The sequence below is a fragment of the Lactuca saligna genome, chromosome 1 (assembly GCF_052625555.1).
Source record: "Lactuca saligna cultivar CGN05327 chromosome 1, ASM5262555v1, whole genome shotgun sequence".
In the NCBI taxonomy this organism is placed as follows: Eukaryota; Viridiplantae; Streptophyta; class Magnoliopsida; order Asterales; family Asteraceae; genus Lactuca; species Lactuca saligna.
In genome coordinates, this window is record NC_136417.1 from 66893102 (window position 1) to 66907847 (window position 14746).

The 14746-nt window shown below is 33.2% G+C and overlaps 3 protein-coding genes across 3 annotated transcripts; all 3 read right to left on the minus strand.

The window, feature by feature from the left end:
* Positions 1 to 1690: 1690 nt before the first annotated feature.
* On the minus strand, positions 1691 to 4762 carry LOC145038970 (Peptidase S41 family protein). The gene is made up of 13 exons (XM_078987157.1): positions 4632 to 4762; positions 3959 to 4319; positions 3738 to 3887; positions 3565 to 3647; positions 3271 to 3479; positions 3114 to 3182; positions 2919 to 3037; positions 2757 to 2832; positions 2624 to 2665; positions 2392 to 2500; positions 2209 to 2306; positions 2037 to 2130; positions 1691 to 1955 (listed from the first exon to the last, which is right to left on the minus strand). The coding sequence occupies exons 1-13, from the start codon at positions 4704 to 4706 to the stop codon at positions 1830 to 1832; spliced, it is 1611 nt and encodes a 536-aa protein (XP_078843283.1). The 5' UTR covers positions 4707 to 4762; the 3' UTR covers positions 1691 to 1829.
* A 2408-nt stretch (positions 4763 to 7170) lies between these two features.
* On the minus strand, positions 7171 to 8741 carry LOC145007740 (uncharacterized). The gene is made up of 2 exons (XM_078966539.1): positions 7957 to 8741; positions 7171 to 7345 (listed from the first exon to the last, which is right to left on the minus strand). The coding sequence occupies exons 1-2, from the start codon at positions 8739 to 8741 to the stop codon at positions 7171 to 7173; spliced, it is 960 nt and encodes a 319-aa protein (XP_078822665.1).
* A 27-nt stretch (positions 8742 to 8768) lies between these two features.
* On the minus strand, positions 8769 to 12913 carry LOC145007756 (uncharacterized). The gene is made up of 7 exons (XM_078966540.1): positions 12899 to 12913; positions 12754 to 12826; positions 12434 to 12682; positions 12253 to 12324; positions 11472 to 12142; positions 11113 to 11353; positions 8769 to 11029 (listed from the first exon to the last, which is right to left on the minus strand). The coding sequence occupies exons 1-7, from the start codon at positions 12911 to 12913 to the stop codon at positions 8769 to 8771; spliced, it is 3582 nt and encodes a 1193-aa protein (XP_078822666.1).
* Between the last annotated feature and the right edge of the window lie 1833 nt (positions 12914 to 14746).

Sequence of the window (14746 nt, forward strand, 5' to 3'; positions counted from 1 at the left end):
GTATGTGTGTGTGTATATATATAGAGGCTCGTTTAAGCTCGTTTAAGCTCGCGAGCCCATTAATTGAAGCTCGGCTCGAGCTCATTTAATAAACGAGCCTCATATTTAGGCTCGAGCTCGGCTCAGGCTCGTTTAATTCGATCTCGAGTCGAGCTTTTAACGAGTCGATCCCGAGTAGCTCACGAGTAGTTCGGTTCACTTACACCCCTAGTTATATATATATATATATATATATATATATATATATATATATATATATATATATATATATATATATATATATATATAACACACCAGTTTTAATAAGTACCCATCGGATAACAGTTTCAAAAAATTAATAACAATAGTCATAATCACTTTCGATCGATTCCAACATTGAGCCGGAACCGAAACTGTTTACATTAGTTCTAAATCCTTTTAAACATTGAATCATTTACATAGTTAACCCTTAGGGTTAACTATGTCAAAGGCTTACCAACTTTTTCGTTTTAACTTATTTATCGGGTTTATATGCAATCTTCTAGTAATGACAAATGCTTTTATTTTCCAAAAGAAATTGTTTGACAAAGTTTTTCTCAAATGTGTTAGGGTTCAAAAAAAACGTTAGTTTACCAAAAAAAAATTAAAAATAAAAGGAAAAAAAAAAAAAAAAAAAAAACATATGGATAGCCATGTTTTGAGGGTTTTTCAGACAAATTAGATAAAATGAGTCGAAATGAGGAAAATAGTAAAACATGAGGGATTTGAAAAACTTAGCTGTTTAATATGATTAGCCCTTCAAACTATTTTGATAAGCCCCAAGTAATCCTAGAGTGTTTTTACTTAATTTGCTTTATTAGAGTCATTCCGTTATCTATTTAGCTTTAGGGGTAGAATGGTCTTTTTGGTATTATGGTTGTTATTAGCTATTTTGTTATGTTAGGAGCACTATCTTTGCCCCTTGTCTGTTTGAGGAACCACGCCTTTTGGAGTATCTTTCATTGATCATGTCTAGTATATATCCTTTCAGGGGGTTATTGTTTAGGAAGCTAAGAATTGATTTGTTTTGTTCTTCTTTTCCAGAGTCCATTCCTCTCGAATGCATGGGAAATCTATCTTAATTTTCTGGTATTATTGAGTGTTTTGTTGCTGTGAACCTGTTAGAATGTCTAGGGTATACGATAGATTCAACAAGGATCTATCATATTTTTATTATAAGAAAACAAACTTACAAAATTAGTTTTGTGATAACAAAGTTGACTCATAAGGTTCCCATTATGTTAGAGGGAGTGATGTACGTTTTCCACATCAAATTTTTGACATCCACCTCATTGTCACATCACTTTTACCACACAACATGAATGTCAATTTCAGAGGTGGGTCAAGATTGATTTTTTTCTAATTTAATACATTCTGTTAAAAAAAACAAGCATTTCATTAAAATAAAAAAAAAAAAGGCTACAACATTTGAAATATTACTTTACTTTACTCAATACTAGACTTATAACTTGACTTAAACTAGACTTAAAATATTATTTATAAATATGCATGTAACATGTTTTGAAGTAACTATATTGTGAAGCATGAAAGTTTGGGTCTTTCAGAAACACAAAAGTTAGGATCTTTCATATCTTGTGTCTGTATATAACATTCTAACTCACATGTTCGATCTTCTACGATAACCAAATACTCCATTTAATCAACAACTAGCTCATAACAAGAGTTTCACTTCATTTTATTTTTTCATATTTCTTTCAAAACTATACACATTTGAATCGTTAACAAGTAAGCAACAATCAAAATGAATGCTTAATGGAGTTTTAATTTACATAACACAAGTCTTTAATTTATCATCTTGAAAATAATCCAACTTTGTTTAGAAAACATCCAGATGCTGGGTCCCCTATGCACCCACAAAAACCATCATCGTCCTTTGGAAATGATGCTGGCAATGGATGATCAGGTGTTATCCCAACCTACATTCCTCAACACCAATACAAAATTTGGTCATACATACATACATACCTACATACATACATACATACATACATACATACCTTATTGATGTCAATGTGATCAGGGGTTTCATAACGAGCAACAGTAACAGCTAAGCCAGAGCCATCAGAGAGTTCAAAAACCGATTGTATTTTTCTGTAAATTAAAAATTAAATAAATATATTTGACTTTCTAAAAGAGAACAAAACATTAAATGAAAAATTACTTTATTACCCTTTGCCAAAAGTAGGTTCCCCAAGAAGCACTGCACGTTTGTTATCCTTCAATGCCCCAGCCAATATCTCACTTGCACTTGCAGTTCCTTTGTTCACCTAAAACACACACAAAAACACTTAATTTTCTTTTTGACTTTTTTCCAAATTTGCCCTTGTTGATTATTAAAATTATTAGCATTACCAAAACAGCTAGAGGCTCTGAAGCTGCTATTGCATTTGTTCCATCAGTGTCATATATATCTCTAACTCCACGACTATCACATATGTACACAATCACACCCTTGTTCAACCTGTTTCATATAATTTTTAAAAATTAAAAATAAATAAAAAAGAAAAATCTTTTTTAGTTCTTTTTGACTTGATACAAAAAGAACAACTTAAATACAGAAAGTTAGGAGAACAAAAAGGCTTACCAAATCCTAGCAATTTCAATTCCTTCAGGAAAAAGACCACCACTGCATCAAAAATTTTATCATCTTTTTAAAAAGTGTTACAAAAATGAAGCCCAAAAAACACTAATTTTTATTTTTTATAAAATATTATTACCTATTGTTGCGAAGGTCCAAGACAAATGCATCAACATTGTCTCTTCTTAAAGTCTCAATTGCTTCCTTCACAGCAGCTAGAAAGAGTAAAATTTGTTACAAGTTGGAAGCAATTTTTATAAAAAAAATTAATATAGTAAAAGAATTGCTTATAAAATATTACCAGAAGCATTTTGGTTGAATGATGTTAATTTGATGTATCCAATCTTTGAGGTACCCTTCCCCATGCCAGGTGTCTCACACACTCTTGACCTCACTGGATTTAGTGAAATGTTTTCCCTCCTTCATATCACATAATTTTAATCTCAATACACATTTTTTGTTATAAATTTATAATTTAAATGAAAGAATGATATACGTTAAAGATAACTGCTTTATCTCGGGCCCACTTTGTATCTTTAACTGTACTTCACTTCCTTCAGCCCCCCTGCAAATCAGTTACATTTTTTATAACTAACTTCAAGATTTAAAATTTTTTTAATATCTATTTCTTTATTTGATAATATATAACTTACTGTAAACGTTCAGCTGCATCATAAATATCCATTGTTTCTGTACTAAAATCATCAATGGCTAGAATTAAATCACCAGGGGCAATGGAAGCCCGACTTGCGGGCCCACCTGGAGAAGCTGAAATAACCATAAGTCCAGAAAGAGCTCCATCATTTCCAGTTGGGTAACCAATTGACAATCCTACCCCTGTAAGTGCACCTTGTGTTCCTGACTGCCTTCATAAAACATATTTGTTTAAAAAAAAAGAAAGTAAATCTCATTGAAATATAGTCAGCTTCATTTTCAATTTTTCATACCCTTAAACTTTTGAACTTTTCAGGCTCTAAAAAACGGGTGAAAGGGTCATCTAAGGTGGCAAGCATCTTCTTTATTGCTGCATCTGAATGCCAAGATAGAAACATGTTTTAGAGAATTGTTATTAGTAAAGAAAATGAAAGAAATGTGGAAGTGTAAAAGAATGAAATTTTACATGTTTGTTCACGATTGTTCATTGGTTCATTTCTCAGTGCATTTTCTCTGTACCTAAACCAACTTTGACCATTGAAGCTTTTGTCAACATATGCACGATCAATTGTTCTCCATGCCTCAAGGAATAAAAGATTCTCCTCTGTGAGTGCCCCTACATATCAACTCAGAATAAAATTGGAGATCTTCATACCTTGAAGAAAAATGTAAAGATCAAAAACTTACAGGAAGGAGATTTGCTAACAGGAATAGTGATTGCCATAAAGATCATCATTCCCAAGATAATTCGGACAAATAGAACTGGAAACAGATCTTTAAGTTTCTCAGAACTCTTCACTAGTTTCCGAAGGTTGATAGTATGATTCCTTAACTTCGTTAATAACCTTCCATTCCTCCTAAAAAGCACAACATGTTGGAAAGCGAATCTTTTGTTGAACCTTCTTATCAACCAGAAGAAACTTCCGTTCTGCTGCTTGTTAGGGTTGAAAGCTCCTAATCTATTGCTAGCATTTAAGCTTACACATGAAATCGAGTTACAAATTTGACGTTTTACAGAGCTAACAAGTAAAGAGTTCCATGGAAGCACCTGTAGAAAAAATACATCCAAAAACGTGAACAATAGTATAACTGTGTGATTTCATCGCCATTCCATGATAATTTCACATTTTACAACTTTACTTACTCGAATTACACGCAATTTATACTTTCCGGTAACAATTAAGGATTGCTATGGATAAAGCGATTGAAGTATAGAAAAAGGCAACAATGTAATCTAGGTCAAGTTAATGTGTTGAATGTGGTAGTAAATTCGAACAAAATTAGAAGGATTCTATAACTGATTGCAATGAAATTGTGAAAATGGAATTAATCAAAAGAAAAATTAAGGATGAGCGCATACCTTAGGAGCGAAACAGAGATTGTTGCGCGGGGAGACGAATACGGAGACGGAAGAGGAGCTACATATCACTTCCATTTGACTCCCACCAAAGTGGATGGGGTTTCGAATTCTTGCCCATTTTTATATGTGGACTCGTATGAAACTAGTTAACCAACTTATTATTTCTTTTTTTTTTTTATTCTATTATCTAGACAAAATTGCAAGTTTGGTCGTGTGTATGTCAAAAATTGGATGTTTGGTCCAAAAAGTTTTGGGGTTGCACCGATAGTTCAAAAGCTTTGATTTGTTGTAGAATTGGACCACCAGTTTAATTTAATAAGATATCAAAGGAATGGGCGTGAATTGACAAAAATACCCTCACACAGACGGAGGGGGTAAACGGCTGTTAAGCCTTTGGATCAATTCCACAACAAATCAAAGCTTTTGGACTATCGGTGCAATCCCAAAACTTTTTGGACCAAACATTCAATTTTTGACATACCACATGGGACCAAACTTGCAATTTTGTCTATTATCTATTTATGTACTACTTTTTTTTATGACTTATATGTCATTGTGTTTCATTTATTGTTTATCATCTTATGTATTAAACTAGCAATTGAGCTCGTGCTTCGCCACGGGTTTTTAAGAGTTTTTGTTACGAATTACAATTATATATACTACGGGGATACTAAATACTCACGAAAGTTTAGAAAACGAATGAGTGAAAGTGAAATTTTCGAAAGTTGAAGACAAAGGAGGTGAAAGTGATATTTTAAAAAGTAAAAGATAGAATATATCATTTTATAAAATAGAAGGGTTCCAAGTGATGGATAATACAAAGTTGAGGAGAAAAGATGAAGACGTAAAAGTGATATTTTACAAAGTTGGAGTTGGAGGAGGTGAAAGTGATACTTTAAAAAGTAAATTGACGGAAATATTATCTTATAAAATAGAGGGGTTGCAAGTAACGGATTATATAAAATAGTATCAGCTATAGTGATTTTTTCTATTGAGAGAGTAAAGTAAATTTCTAAAGGATAGAGGGGTGGAAAATGCATTTTACAGAGTATAGAAGGAAAAATCATATTTATATATACTACGTGATAAACACGAAAGTTTAGAAAACGAATAGGTGAAAGGGATATTTTAAAAAAGTAAAAGTATGAAAAAAAAATCATTTTACTAAATATGAGGGTTTAAAATGACAGAATATACGAAGTTGAGGGTTTAAAACTATACTTTAAGCATTGATATGCTTGTATATTGTGCATTACCACTTGTACTATTCACTACAGTCAATTTTAGTGAATTTTACCGAACGGAGATAAACACAAAAACTTAAAAAATGAGAGGTGGAAGTAACATTTTACAAAGTTGAAGGTAGAAGGGGTGTAATTTATATTTTAAAAATAGAGGGGTTACCACTTGTATTAATAGTTACAATGAACGGGACGGAGATAAATACAAAAATTTAGAAAATAAAGGGGGTAAAAATGATAATTTATAAAGTTGAAGGTGAGGGGGGTGAAGTGATAATTTACAAAGTAAAGTTGAAGGGGTTACCACTTGTACTATTAGCTACAATAAATTTTACGAGGACCAAAATAAATACAAAAGTTTAGAAATTGAAAAGTTGAAAGTGATATAATACAAAGTTGAATGTAAAGGGAGTGAAAGAGATATTTTAAAAAGTAAATAAATAAAAAATATCATTTTACAAAATAGAGGGGTTGCAAGTGACATGTTATACAAAGTATAGGTTATAAGTGAAGAATTATAAAAAGTTGGGGGATTTAATTTGGACTTCCTGCATTAAACACTTATACATCATGCATAAAATCATATACAGTAGTTATTACTCACAAGTAAAGTTTAGTTTTTTATCCTTATACTAGTAGTTGTTTCATATTAGACATCCTAATTAATGTGATGTTACTTATCAATTAATTAATTATCCATTATAAATTTATTACACCTCATAATTAATATGATATTACTTGTCAATCTGTTTATTTTTTATTTTCCATTTTAAATTTTATATTACTGTTTACATTAATTCACAAATAAAAATTGTCTAATATAAATTGAAAATTAATTTCATATATTTATTTGAATCAACGAATATAATTTTACATAACTAATAAAAATATCTCTTAACTGATAATTTATTTAAAATAATAGATTAACAATTTTAAATTTTTAAAATGAAATTTTAATTAATTTTGTAACCGTAGTTCCAACGAGTTATAAACTATTATATTTATAATTTGGTACAATATCAAATAAATCTGTTGTTGTTGCTAATTAAATTACGGATATATAATCTAATAAAAATTAGTTCACTCAAGTATATGAATTCGTAAACTAACATAACTACATTGCATTTATTAAGTATTTCGTTGTAATATCGATTTGATAATTCAAAATTTATTTCGTAAATGATCAATTTTGACGTTGAGGTCTTTTTAATTATTTATCTAAAATGTTATAAAAAAATCAAAAAGTGCTCCGTAAATGATCGGTACTAATTTTGATGCAAAATATGATAAAAAAAATATTAAAATAATATTTGAAGGAAAGAACTTAAAGAGCCTTCTGTGCATGGCCCACCAACCAAAGCCACTATACGACCACCCGTTCCAGGCGAACAAGCACAAATCAAACCTGCTTCAACACTCAATGCGACACCAGTGCATCTCAACGATCGATTACCAGGTGCGTAAAACCCTAATCTGATGGGGGTGAGGTTTTCAAACTGATATCCTAATTTAAAAGGGGATATTAATTGTTTTTATTAATTTACCATAATTAATTATAGTATAGATTACTATTATACTCTTATATTTTCTTAAATTTCTATTGTGCATTTAAGCATAATACTTGTTAAAAACATTTGAACCTATATATATATATATATATATATACTAGCCGTCTACCCGCGCAAAGCGGCGGGGCACGTGAGTTCTTTCGGTGATATGTTTCCATTACAAAATTGTTATGTTAAAAAAAAGTACATGTTGAAGACAATATAATCAAACTATGGTGTTATTTGTTACATCATGCATCAAATAACCAATAAAAAGCAACCAGTCAAGACAATACAAAATATTAATCGTGCAATACTTCTTTATACACCACATTTGCTGTATAAACCCCATCACCTTTTGAATTTTCGTTAGGCTGTACTAATACTTTTGTATTGCAACGTGAAACCCCTCTGGACAATGCAACATAAAGTTGTCCATGCGAGAATACTGGTTCTGGAAGATAGATACCTACATATGGAATTGTTTGTCCCTGAGCTTTATTGATTGTCATTGCAAAGCACAATCGAATAGGAAACTGTTTCCTCTTTAGCTTGAATGGGAACATATCATCATCAGATGGACATAAAGGAATCTTAGGCAAAAATATCCTTGTTCCTGCATGTTGACCAACAGCTATTTCTGCATCAATAACATTTTGCTGAAAGCTTCTACATATCAATCGGGTGCCATTACACAACCCATTTGCTGGGTCAATATTCCGTAACAGTATTATCGGACATCCAACTTTTAATCGAAGGTAATGCGGAGGTAAACCACTAACACTGATCGAGTTTAAGAATTCCAACGGATAGAAGCCATTTTTATCATCTATGGCTTCATCGACACTATAGTAAATTCTCTCTTCTCCTTGAAATCGATCGATCATGTAATCGTTAATCGCATCGACACTATCATTTTTTGTAGATAATATTGCCCGCGATATGATATAATCTGATTCAGACCTATTAAATTCCAATGAGGGAAACACTGCATCAATCAAAGAATCTAATGATTTTTCTTTATCAGTGTATGGAATGACCATATCATCAGGGATGCGAATAAAACTTCCGTCCACTGTTTCTTCAACTCCATCACCAACCCGTAATAGAAAGTTTGAGAACCATGGATCAGTAAGTGCTCTCATATTTATTGTTAACCGCAACTTTATAATCGAAGACCAAAGAGGCGACATTCGTAGGCTAGAGTCTACAATTTGTGCTCGTGTCCCACGTCTTACGACTGGCAATACTTGTCTAAAATCGCCTCCCAGAACCATTATCTTTCCACCAAAAGGGAGTGCCACCCCAGTGATATCTTGCATTGTCCGATCAAACGCCTCCACCACCTGTCACTTTGCCATCGATGCCTCATCCCATATGATTATTTTTGCAAGCCGAAGTAGTTGAGCGGTACCGCTTTGTTTTTGGATTCTACAGAATGAGTTATTATCTGGAGTTAGAGGAAGTTTGAAACGCGAGTGAGCTGTTCTCCCCCCAGGCATGTTATTAGCCGCAACACCCGATGAAGCTGTGGCGAGTGCAATATGACCAAGTTTGCGTATATTAGCAAGTAAAGCTTTGTACAGATATGTTTTTCCTGTTCCGCCAGGACCATCTATGAAGAACACTCCTGTACAATCAGTACACACATGCCTCATGATCTCATCATATGCATATTTTTGTTCAGGATTGAGAAACTCTTTGGCACGCAAATGGTCATCTTCCACAATTATAGAGCATTCTTCTTGTACCTCTCGAAAAACTCCAGACTGAAAATTCAAATCGGTGTTTACAGTCGGGAGATCAAAGTTATCAAGCTTGTTACCCATAGACTGTAGGAATACGCTTATGTCTGTAAGGACCATATTTTGTACTCGATTGACATTATCGTATTGTCTACTATAATCTTCGGAGAGAGAATTGTAGTGGGAATTCCATATCTTGCGAACATCTCCAGGATCACAAAAAACTAATATCGTTGCAAACAACCTTCTGAGAGCATTTGGAAACTGAAACAAGGAGGCCTCTACAAGACACTGCGATAAACTATCATCTGTCTCTATTAACCCTCTTTCAAGAGCCGCTTTTCGAAATGTGGGATGTCTTACGTTATTGACTGTGTACAGATCTTCAAAACATGTAGGACCCCTAACATGACATAATAACACACGTAGATAGTATCGCTCACCTTCAGCAGGATTTGCAGAAACCAAACGACCAACTGCTCGTGATACTTTTCGAGGATTCCATAGACGCGATTCTTTATTCCATGTGAAGTGTTTGGGAAAATCTTTGTATAAATATTCTCTTGCATTAACGTTATCTTTATTCATCTTGAAAAATGCAGTCAACATTGATCTCTTATCTTTCTCCCTCTCAACAACTGATTTCATTGCATCATCATCAGTGAACCTAACCAACTGTTGGTTTGGAAGATGCAATTGCAAAGTGATCACATTAGGGTGGATTTGATTAAGAGAAAAGCTAAAAATTCGCCATACTGCTTCTGGAGCGGAGACGTATCGTGCATCCTGAAAACGTTTTATCTCATTGATAACAACAGGTTGTGCATCTGGATCAATATGGATAACTTGCTTGTCGTGACCCTTGTAAATATACTTAAAGATGTATTTCACTGATGTTATACTCGAGCAAACCTCAACATTTAGATGGCAGTTGAACATCATCAACAACTTTGGGTTATATGGGACAACCCATCTATTATCCATCATAATACCTTGTTTATTCACAGCAATTCCATTATCTCTCCTTCGATAAACCGGATATGTGTCCTTTCCTTGTGTTGTGGCTTCGTTGAATTGTCGAGGGTATCTAAAACGACAGGTTGGTGGATCACCTTGCATACAAGAACATTTTTTGTTTAATGTACCACAAGGACCATGTATCATGTGTGATTTGACCAGATCGTGTAGTATAGGATACTTTGTCGGGTTTGGAATTTCGGCACACACATACTTGTCATAATGGTCTGTATTGGTGAGCTTCCATTCAGGTTTCATTATTAAGAGAAAATGAGCATGTGGTAAACCACGTTTCTGGAACTCTATTACATAAACATATGCACTCACCACACCAAGGACGTGCCTCTTCAAGAGTTGTTCCTTAAGGTCATGTAACTTAGCACGAAAAACTCTTGCAACCAGATCTGGTCTATCTTGTGCTGTTTGAAAATGAAGTAACTCATTTTGGATTTCAGGCCAATTCGGATTGCACGTTATTGTAAGGAATATATCAGGTTTCCCTCCATCTTGAACTAAAGCCATAGCATCGAGAAATCGTCGTCGCATGTCACGAGGACCTCCGATGAAACTTGCTGGCAAAACAACACGTTGCCCAATCATACTTGCTTGTACCTCACCGGCATTGACACAATCCACAACACCTTGGTATAACTCCGCTCTTATTGTAGATTGGTTTTTTCTACAAAATTCCAAACGCGAAGTCTCAATCTTGATGTAGATATCTACCACAAATTGTTGTAATAATCTCCCTCCTAACATAATTACGTTCAAGTTTGATCGAATCTGCAACTTGTAACAGTAGTACTCCCGCATAGTTACAGTTTTCCTACCCGTTCTTATATCAGTCTCTACATAATGATTAAATTGAATAAATTATATCAATTTTTACATTTGTAAAATTTAACAATATTAAAATTGTGGCTATGCGTACCTTCTAGATCTTCATCGAAGATTTGGTCGTCATTAACCATCTCATTGAATGAAACCCCTTGCCTTAGTATGTTAGAATGCCATCCAGGCTCACCATTTGGAAAGAATAAAGGATAACACAATGGGTCATAACATCCCCAATAAGATTGAATTGTTTTTGGTTTGTCGGACCTTCCATATACTATAATACTTCTTTTATATGCGGTTATGTTGTCATTGCCTTCAATCCAAATACCAGCAACCTGTGAAATTATACAATAGAAAAAATATGATTAAAACTGGTACGTAATTTGCATAGTTATATTTAATACATGAAACATCTTTTTTCTCAAAAACATATGTACATAATTAATTTCAAACCTCGGATGTGGTTGGCCGGTTGTACACCCTTTGGTCTAGTTCTACTGATGCATTTAAAGTGACTCTGTAATTGTCGAGCGGTCCTAGATCAGCAAGGCTACGAAATATTGCAACGTATGGGTTTGTAGCAAGAACGCGAGTCAAAATTTCAACAATTGGTTTAGCAAGATTCTTCCATTCGAGTCTATTTGACATCTCAGCTTCAACATCGTAAAAATACAATTGTAAGAACTTAGGTTCATCCTTTTTCCTTGGAACTAACTGATCGATTCTATGGTATATCCCTCCATTCACACAAAAAGTGTATACCCCAGATGTCATATTGGCCATCGATTCATCCACTTCTACGCCCATTGATGCAAATGAATAGTTGGTGTTGTATGCACGTATATTCTTTCTAAACAATTTGCCTAATTTTGTTTCTGAGGTGAAAAGATTGTGTAATTCGTCAGGAATAGATGAGTCTGCCAACTTTGTCTTTCCACTCATGCAACAAAAGCCAGCAGATTCAAATTGTAGTCGTTTTGCCCCACAATAACTACATATATCATTGAACTTCACCACACGATGTTTTTTACGGATACCGGCGAAAACAAAACTATATGGATCATCCGAGATGCTACCATTTTGTACTGATGGAGTGACATTGCCATGGATACAACCTTGTGGATCTGTAGACATTTTATTCATTAGTTAAATGTAATATAAATAAAATTAAAATAATTACACATAATTATTAGCCAATATATATGATATTTTTCGGTAAAAATCAAATACTGACCTATTGATGTTGAAATTTGAGTTATCAATTCATCGCGTGGAGGTAGTATTACGTCAGGCTGACTTTGAATACCTACGTATAAACAAAAATTTCTCATTAAGAATGTAAATTATGAAAGATTATGGTTAAATGTAATGTTGTACTACTTAGATTGTAATATGATAACTTCAGACATAGTTACCTGGTTTTGTTATGGTTGGTTCCGTCTGACGTTGATAAGGGTTTCTATTATAAATCAACTTTTTTTGACCAAAATCCATTACACATGTAGGAGATGCATTGGTAATATCCACCAGATTCCTATTTACTGTTGGCACATTTGACAAAAATGTTGCGTTTTGACTATTTCCTTCCCCATTAGCTATTCGTCTCATTTTGTTTTTCTCCTTTCGTCGTTCGTAACATGCCTTATTATATGCTTTTCGTTTTTCTGCAATATTTTTTTAAATGAATAATGTATAACGATGATATACTAATAATGATTGTAAATATGTGATATACCTTTTGTATTTTCTGCATCAATTTGGATAACATTATTATGTTTATTTTCTTTACCGTCAAACCTCATTGCAAACTGTAAAACACACAAAAAAATGTATACTTTATTTTATACATAACAAATCAAAAAGTATGATTATTCAAATACGAAATTTATTACCATTTGTTTTTGTTATAATAGTTTAGATCAAAACCAGATTTTATTTATGTGTTTCTGGTAATGTGAATGGTCTATAAGGAGATGATGCTTGAGTTGCCGACATATATTGGTTTGATGATACTTCTTTTCTTAGGTGAAGCTAGTTACTTTGAAACACGTTGCATCTAACTAAAAAAATACTATAAATAGTAGACTTTTTCATCATATAGTACTTGAATAAGAGATAATTTAAAGTTAAATACACATACCTGTTTGATTTTGATGAATCCGATAGAGCAGATGGTTTTTGTGAAGCCGATAGAATATATGTAGTTTATGCATGTACAAAGGAACACAAAGTGAGTGTGAATGGTGTATAATCGAGAAAGTAAAAATCGTAAATAGTAAACATACGCAGTAGCAGACTGTAGAACCGATGAAGCCTTCTTATATGTTAAATTATAATTATAGAATATGTTTGCAATTGGCGCCTATGGTTCATCTACTACGCAAATATCTCTCTCTCTCTCTCTATATATATCTATATATATATATATATATATATATATATATATATATATAGGTTAAAAGTTTGTTATGAAAGGATTACATATAGTTCATACTTATGTGTATATTTATAATAAAATTTGAAAATTCGTAATCCATTTTGATTTACTTTTATCTTATTAGTTGAAAAGTATTCAAAATTATACCGGGAAACAAAATAAGATTTTTTGTTTTGAATTGGTTTTACATGTAATTCAATTTTAATTATTATTTTTGTAGATTCTTAAAAAAAAAAAAATAGGAATTGCATGAATTGAGTTCGCATTTGGTTTTGTGGGTCAAAACAGTTCGCATAAGAAGTTCACGATTTGTTTGAGGTTAATTGATTTTGATTTCGCAAGCTTGGAGTCGGAGATCTGGATTGTGTTCGCATCTATGGAATGCGAGGAGAATTTAATGGTGATATTCAGTTCGCATTTGGTGACACAAGTACGTGGTTGATGATTTTTGGTTGGTTCGCATTTGAAATCAGTGGGTTTCGCATTTGGGTTCGTATCTGGGTTTCTCAAACAACTGAAATGCGAATATGAGACAACTGATTAATTTCTCAGTTAATGCGATGAAATGCGAATGAACTCAAAGACGGATGGATGCAAGATGCGAAGAACTTGAATGAAAATGCGAAGTTTTTAATGTATAAATTCGAATTGTGGAAGAAAGCTAAGAGTTTCGCATTTGGCCCCTGATCTTTTCAAGAAATAATATAAGTGGTCCAACTACAGGGATGCGAAATGAAAATTCTGCACTTGTCTTTTTATGACCCCATTTTGCGAAGTTGGACCACTTATATTATTTCTTGAAAAGATCAGGTGCCAAATGCGAAACTCTTAGCTTTCTTCCCCAATTCGCATTTATACATTAAAAACTTCGCATTTTCATTCAAGTTCTTCGCATCTTGCATCCATCCGTCTTTGAGTTCATTCGCATTTCATCGCATTAACTGAGAAATTAATCAGTTGTCTCATATTCGCATTTCAGTTGTTTGAGAAACCCAGATACGAACCCAAATGCGAAACCCACTGATTTCAAATGCGAACCAACCAAAAATCATCAACCACGTACTTGTGTCACCAAATGCGAACTGAATATCACCATTAAATTCTCCTCGCATTCTATAGATGCGAACACAATCCAGATCTCCGACTCCAAGCTTGCGAAATCAAAATCAATTAACCTCAAACAAATCGTGAACTTCTTATGCGAACTGTTTTGACCCACAAAACCAAATGCGAACTCAATTGATGTCATATGCGAACTGATTTCATATATGCGAACACAATTGATTTCATA